The 8,018-nt window shown below is 44.3% G+C and overlaps 1 protein-coding gene across 1 annotated transcript; it reads right to left on the bottom strand.

The window, feature by feature from the left end:
• Positions 1-1,308: 1,308 nt before the first annotated feature.
• LOC121840699 (pepsin A-like) lies at positions 1,309-5,353 on the bottom strand. Its single transcript, XM_042305563.1, has 10 exons — positions 5,218-5,353; positions 5,006-5,108; positions 3,800-3,950; positions 3,292-3,409; positions 3,074-3,192; positions 2,777-2,973; positions 2,167-2,283; positions 1,875-2,016; positions 1,558-1,656; positions 1,309-1,448 (listed from the first exon to the last, which is right to left on the bottom strand). The coding sequence occupies exons 1-10, from the start codon at positions 5,336-5,338 to the stop codon at positions 1,311-1,313; spliced, it is 1,305 nt and encodes a 434-aa protein (XP_042161497.1). The 5' UTR covers positions 5,339-5,353; the 3' UTR covers positions 1,309-1,310.
• Between the last annotated feature and the right edge of the window lie 2,665 nt (positions 5,354-8,018).

Below are 8,018 nucleotides of genomic sequence, written 5' to 3'. Positions count from 1 at the left end.
AATAGACTTCAGTTGGTGCTAAATACGGCTGCTAGAAAACTGACTAGAACCAAAAAAAATGATCATATTACTCCAGTGCTAGGCTCCTACACTGGCTTCCTGTTAAGGCAAGAGCTGATTTCAAGGTTACACTGCTAACTTACAAAGCATTAAATGGGCTTGTTCCTACCTATCTCTCTGATTTGGTCCTGCCGTACATACCTACACGTACGCTACGGTCACAAGACGCAGGCCTCCTAATTGTCCCTAGAATTTCTAAGCAAACAGCTGGAGGCAGGGCTTTCTCCTACAGAGCTCCATTTTTATGGAATGGTCTGCCTACCCATGTGAGAGACGCAAAATCAGTCTCAACCTTTAAGTCTTTACTGAAGACTCATCTCTTCAGTGGGTCATATGATTGAGTGTAGTCTGGTCCAGGAATGTGAAGGTGAACGGAAAGGCTCTGGAGCAACGAACCGCCCTTGCTGTCTCTGCCTGGCCGGCTCCCCTCTTTCCACTGGGATTCTCTGCCTCTAACCCCATTACAGGGGCTGAGTCACTGGCTTACTGGTGCTCTTCCATGCCGTCCCTAGAAGGGATGCGTCACTTGAATAGGTTGAGTCACTGATGTGATCTTCCTGTATGGGTTGGCGCCCCCCCCCCACCTAGGGTCAGTTTGTTATATCTGGAGTACTTCTCCTGTCTTATCCGGTGTCTTGTGTGAATTTAAGTATGCTCTCTCTAATTCTCTCTTTCTCTCTTTCTCTCGGGGGACCTGAGAGGTACTTAGCAGAGAGCTGGGCAAAGCTGCATTTAAAATAAATAAATATGACGACCGTGTCCTTGAGAGTATTAACATCCATAATCCAATGTGCCTTGTCATTGTCAAAGGACTGGCTGGCTCAGTGAAGTGGTTGCCTACTTTTGCTTGACAGAGCAAGTCCAACTCTCCAACCAACTCTGCCAGTTTTGGCACAGAGTTTGGGGCCATAGAGTAGTCACATGATTGACCACATGGTGGCACTACAGGAAAGGAAGTGAATAGATACATAGACATAGTATTTTATGTTTTCAGATTGATTATGCAGTGCGTGCTTTATTCATAATCATAGCATGAATGAACCAAAAAAGATCATCAGACCACTTTATCATGACAAAACCTCAATTGTATTATTTTGAATGAACTAATAACAATTCTAGACATAGAGCAGTATCTCTTCCTATTACAAACTACTCAAATTAGCTTTAGAATAGATACGATTGCACTGGAGAGACACCCTCATTTGGTTGTTCATATGGCGTTACGGGATCCATTGTTGATCTGTGTTGGATTATCTAGCCAGGGCCAGACCCACCATGTTCTGGGCTCTGCTGAAGATGGAATAGTACTGTCGGATGAAGATGTCACCCAGAATCCACAGGTCGGAGCTACTAGACTGGAGACCGGTACGGCAGCCATAGTAGGTGGACTGTACGGGTGGCAGAGAGAGAGAGAACATGTCAAAACAATGTTACGATCACTTCATGGCTACCTAAGATCTACCACAGACACACACACACACACACACACACACACACCTGGCGGACGTAGGTGGAGGCTGGGAGAGTGAAGGCCTGTCCGTGGATGTGGAAGACCATCGATGGCATGTTGTTGATGTTGTTACAGTTCACCACATTCTGAAAAAGAGAGAGAGACAAATAGAGGGAGGAGAGAGAGGTATGAGAGGAGAGAGAGACGATGAATTAAACAGCATTTGCTTTGTGAGGTAGACTGTGTGAGTTCTTTTCTGGTTCTTGTTGAGTTATGTCAGTAGTGGTGATGGGAACACATCATTAACACAACGTTATGCCTGGTTCTTTGTGACACATCACCAAAACAATATCACATGACTTACGTCTCCGTTGGCGGAGTGGGCTCCCACAGCACGGGCCATGCTGGAGATGTCGGCCTGAGGTCCCACAATATTAGAGGTGCCGGTGTCCACGATAGCCTGGCAGCCGCCGTTACAGGCCACAATCTGGCCGTTCACAGTCACACTGCAATGGACACACAGATATACACGGATCAGGAAGAGATGGCTGCTTGAGATCTGTACTTAACCACTTCATCTACCAGTTACATAGGATTATATAACCCATTAATAACCATTTATAACCCTATAAAACGTACTGGAACTGCAACAGTACCTGTCGACGGTGATCTGCCAGTACATCTGAGAGGACAGGGGGATCCATGCGATCTGGCCGGAGTAGTGGTTGGTGTCAACGCCTCCGAAGGTCACCATGCTACCTACCGCAGAGTTACTGGAGATGGACGACAACAGAGAGCGAGAGGGAGAGAGAGAGGGGGAGTGTGAGGGGAGAGAGAAGGGGGAGGTTGGGAGAGAGAGGGGGAGAGAGAGAGAGAGAGAGAGAGAGAGAGAGAGAGAGAGAGAGAGAGAGAGAGAGAGAGAGAGAGAGAGAGAGAGAGAGAGAGAGAGGGAGAGAGAGAGAGAGAGAAGTTGTGTCAGTTCATATTTCCAAGCCATGATGGTTTGTGGGAGCCATGTGGCTCTGGTCAACAGTAGTGCACTATACAGGCAATAGGGTTCCATTTCAGAAATAGCCCTGGTTGACCTCCACTCTGACCACTCACCGAGTCAGGTAGACAGAGAACATGCCCTGGTTGACCTCCACTCTGACCACTCACCGAGTCAGGTAGACAGAGAACATGCCCTGGTTGACCTCCACTCTGACCACTCACCGAGTCAGGTAGACAGAGAACATGCCCTGGTTGACCTCCACTCTGACCACTCACCGAGTCAGGTAGACAGAGAACATGTCCTGGTTGACGAGATGCTGGGTCATCATGTTGTCAAAGACTGGTGTGGCCTGAGAGGCAGCCAGGCGGGGGTAAGCCAGACCCAGGATACCATCAGCCTTCATATGAGCCATGAAGGGAGCCTCCGATTGACTCAGCCCAAAGATCTGGTTCTTCACAGGTATCCCACCCACCTACAGAGGACCAGGAAGAGGAGGATCATATTTGAGATAGTACTGAAACCTACACAATGTTTCCAGTCCTCATGTTGTTGTGATGAATTCTGTTCCTTACCACAACGGTGTCGAAACCCTCGAAGCCAGTCATACTGCCAGTACCGTATCGGATGGACAGGCTCTTCCCAGCATTCTTGAAGGTAGAGGACAAACTGGGGTTGAACCTTTTGTGGTTGGCTGGAAGGAGGGGAGACACGATTAGCCTGGGAGTGTTTTTGTGTGTGTGTGTGTTTGTGCGTGTGTGTGTGTGTGTTTGTGTGTGTGTGTGTTACAAACCGCAAGCTGCGCTGCTGCAGTAGACGGAGGGAATCCACAGGTTGGATGATCCAGTGTCAAAGATGACAGTGAAGGACTGAGGTGGAGTTCCAATGGAGATCACTCCAAAGTACGCCAACTAGAGAAGATCAAATAATGAAATAAATATTTGTATTAATAAATACCTCCCCCTACAAAGTACGCCAACTAGAGAAGATCAAATAATGAAATAATCATTTGTATTAATAAATACCTCCCCCTACAAAGTACGCCAACTAGAGAAGATCAAATAATGAACTAAATATTTGTATGAATAAATACCTCCGCCTAACCTATGATATTATAAGAATTAGCTGAATTACACCAGAATACCTATCGGTCATCAGTAATCGAATTGTTGATTTCAAACTAAAGTTTTCCTGGTGGATCAATAATTAATTTAGGAAGAAGAGGCCAAAAGATGTGCTTCAGCCATCTCTGCTGCCTTACATAGTGGAACGTGTTAAGTGCTATCCATTTTCATGCTTACATCAGCGTCGTTGGTCATCTGCTCATTGGAGACATATAGGCTCTGGTCGTCAAACCTGGTGGGGTTGAAAGGGAACTTCCCTTTGTACTCATTCCACAGACCCTGCTCCTCCAGGCTCTCCCTGGCACTCTTCCCCTTGATCAGCGGCACCCTGTGGAGGAGGACAAAGTCTGGTTGGGCAAGCAGCTCAGGTCCAGCAGGTTTCTGGTCAAAGGTCCAAGACCTTCTGGTCAAACCATTGTAATAAATGTTATGGCAGCATAGGCTAAACAACTGTGTGTGACTATTCAAATCATTCACTCATTTCGGGGTATTACACTTTTCACTGCCTTCTGATCTGTTGCGTAATGTAACTATAGGAGTATAGCAGGAGAATAGCAGGAGAATAGCAGGAGTATAGCAGGAGAATAGCAGGAGTATAGCAGGAGTATAGCAGGAGTATAGCAGGAGAATAGCAGGAGTATAGGGGTATAGCAGGAGTATAGCGGGTGCAGGAGTATAACAGGAGTATAGCAGGAGTATAACAGGTGTATAGCAGGAGTATAACAGGTGTATAGCAGGAGTAATGCAGGAGTATAGCAGGAGAATAGTAGGAGAATAGTAAGAGTATAGCAGAAGTAAAGCAGGAGAATAGCAGGAGAATAGCGGGGTATAGCAGGAGAATAGCAGGGTATAGCAGGAGTATAGCAGTAGAATAGCAGGGTATAGCAGGAGTATAGCAGGAGAATAACAGAGGTTAAGCAGGAGTATAACAGGAGTATAGCAGGAGTATAGCAGGAGAATAGCAGGAGTATAGCAGGTGTAGAGCAGCAGCATAACAGGAGTATAGCAGGAGTAATACAGGTGTATAGCAGGAGTATAACAGGTGTATAGCAGGATAATAGTAGGAGAATAGTAAGAGAATAGCAGGATTACAGCAGGAGTATAACAGGAGTACAGCAGGAGTATGAAAGGGGTATAGCAGGAGTATAACAGGAGTATAGCAGTGGTATAACAGGAGTACAGCAGGAGTACAGCAGGAGTATAACACGAGTATAACACGAGTATAACACGAGTATAACACGAGTATAACACGAGTATAACAGGAGTATAACAGGAGTATAGCAGTGGTATAACAGGAGTACAGCAGGAGTACAGCAGGAGCATAACAAGAGTATAACACGAGTATAACACGAGTATAGCAGGGGTATAGCATGATTAACGTACTGGATGATGCATTCGGAGAGTGCCACCACGGCACACAGAACGATAGCCCACTTCATGATGTGATGTCTGGTCTCCTCAGCAGTCACCTGTAGAACTCGTTCACCTGTGCAAAGAAGCAATTCCTCAATCAACCCATCAAACGCAATGTATCGCAATTCTTTTGCTCAGCACAAATCAAGCGAGGTAGAGACCTTGAGAGGAACCAGACTCACCTGTAGATGCCTGTGGATGAGTGATCTGAGACGTGTGTGTGTGTTGTCTTATATACAGACGCTCCACAGTTCTAACTCTGCGTTGCTTTATCGCTTCGATAAGAGAGTATCCACCTGCCATGATAAGTAATGGTGAAATAATGGATGACCTCGAGACAATGTCAATCTGACGATAACCTGTACAGTATGTTGGTTCCAACGGCTACATTACAGTAATGTGTGTATACTGTTGAAAAGTGCCAGTTCTAATCATATAATGGCTAACCTGCCAGACTCCTCTGTAGGATATGAGATGACTTGTGTAGACTCAGTGATATAAAGTAAAGGTCCCCACTTGCAAATACCCTCCTATCAGCACACTTTTCCCTCAGACGGTTTACTTTAGGATTAGGCAGCCTTATTAAGGCTACTGTTTCTCTGTTAGGACACGATACCTATCAGCCAGGGATTATTTCATTAACTAACATGGCACATTCACGACAACATTCACAATGTTAACAAATATCTTGGTGATTATTTAAAGATGAATGTCACTATATGTTTCAAATAGAAAACATAATGGACATTCAACACAAAACACAACGTTACTTCTGGGCCAAGTGGCCATATGTCTTCATTGATCAGCAAAACAAATATTTATGTCCTTTTAGATTTAAAAAATAATCCTATTTAAATATTTTATCATACAATAGATACACAAGAAGTCAAATGTAAACAACCCCAACCCCCAGAATACATACAGTTGAAGTCAGAAGTTCACATACACCTTAGCCAAATACATTTAAACTCTGTTTTCACAATTCCTGACATTTCATCCCAGTAAAAATTCCCTGTCTTAGGTCAGTTAGGATCACCACTTTATTTTAAGATTGTGAAATGTCAGAATAATAGTAGAGAGAATTTTTTATTTCAGCTTTTATTTCTTTCATCACATTCCCAGTGGGTCAGAAGTTTACATACTAATTGAGTGCATTTGATAGCATTGCCTTTAAAACCTTTTGTGACTAGGGAGCAGTATTTTCATTTTTGGAAAAATAACGTTCCCGTAGTAAACGGGATATTTTGTCAGGACAAGATGCTAGAATATGCATATACTTGACAGCTTAGGATAGAAAACACTCTGAAGTTTCCAAAACTGTAAAAATATTGTCTGTGAGTATAACAGAACTGATATTGCAGGTGAAAGCCTGAAAAAAATCCAATCCGGGAAGTGACTCATATTTTGAAAGCTCTGCGTTCCAATGCGTCCTTATTGAGCAGGGAATGGAATATCAACCAGATTACATTTTCTCCGTATTCCCCAAGGTGTCTACAGCATTGTGATGTAGTTTTACGCATTTATGTTGAAGAATACCCGTAAGCGGCTACATTGCGCAAGTGGTCACCTGATGGCTCTCAGAGTGATTCTCGCGTAAAATACAGAGGTTGCCATTATTCCAATCGGTCCTACTGAAAAACCAGTGGATATATATTCCAGTGGATATATTATCGAATAGATATTTCAAAAACACCTTGAGAATTGATTATAAACAACGTTTGCCATGTCTCTGTCGATATTATGGAGCAAATTTTGAATATTTTTCTGCGTTTTTGTGACTGCAATTTCCGGTCGATTTCTCAGCCAAACGTGAAGAACAAACAGAGCTATTTCGCCTACAAAAATAGTATTTTTGGAAAAATGGAACATTGGCTATCTAACTGGGAGTCTCGTGAGTGAAAACATCTGAAGCTCATCAAAGGTAAACTATTTAATTTGATTGCTTTTCTGATTTCTGTGGCCAAGTTACCTGCTGCTAGCTGGACAAAATGCTATGCTAGGCTATAGATAAACTTACGCAAATGCTTGTCTAGCTTTGGCTGTAAAGCATATTTAGAAAATCTGAGATGACAGGGTGATTAACAAAAGGCTAAGCTGTGTCTCAATATATTTAACTTGTGATTTTCATGAATAGGAATATTTTCTAGGAATATTTATGTCCGTTGCGTTATGCTAATTAGTGCCAGACGATGATTACGCTCCCGGACCCGGGATGGGGAGTCACTAGAGGTTAAATTGTTTAACTTGGGTCAAATGTTTCAGGTAGCCTTCCACAAGCTTCCCACAATAAGTTGGGTAAATTTTGGCCCATTCCTCCTGACAGAGTAACTGAGTCAGGTTTGTTGGCTTCCGTGCTTGCAAAAGCTTTTTCAGTTCTTCCCACATATTTCCCATAGGATTGAGGTCAGGGCTTTGTGAAGGCCACTCTAATACCTTGAATTTGTTGTCCTTTTTGCCACAACATTGGAAGTATGCTTGGGGTCATTGTCCATTTGTAAGACCCATTTGCGACCAGGCTTTAACTTCCTGACTGATGTCTTGAGATGTTGCTTCAACATATCCACGTAATTCTTTTCCTCCATGATGCCATCTATTTTGTGAAGTGCACCAGTCCCTCCTGCAGCAAGCTCGGTCCCAGCTTTGATGCACCTGTACTGACCTCGCCTTCTGGATGATAGCGGGGTGAACAGGCAGTGGCTCGGGTGGTTGTTGTCCTTGTAGATCTTTATGGCCTTCTTGTAACATCGGGTGGTGTAGGTGTCCTGGAGGGCAGGTAGTTTGCCCCGGTGATGCGTTGTGCAGACCTCACTACCCTCTGGAGAGCCTTACAGTTGTGGGCGGGGCAGTTGCCGTACCTGGCGGTGATACAGCCCGCCAGGATGCTCTCGATTGTGCATCTGTAGAAGTTTGTGAGTGCTTTTGGTGACAAGCCGAATTTCTTCAGCCTCCTGAGGTTGAAGAGGAGCTGCTGCGCCTTCTTCAC

The sequence above is a fragment of the Oncorhynchus tshawytscha genome, linkage group LG24, assembly GCF_018296145.1.
Source record: "Oncorhynchus tshawytscha isolate Ot180627B linkage group LG24, Otsh_v2.0, whole genome shotgun sequence".
NCBI lineage: Eukaryota > Metazoa > Chordata > Actinopteri > Salmoniformes > Salmonidae > Oncorhynchus > Oncorhynchus tshawytscha.
The sequence above is the reverse complement of the archived record's forward strand: the minus strand, read 5'-3'. Positions and strand labels throughout refer to the sequence as shown.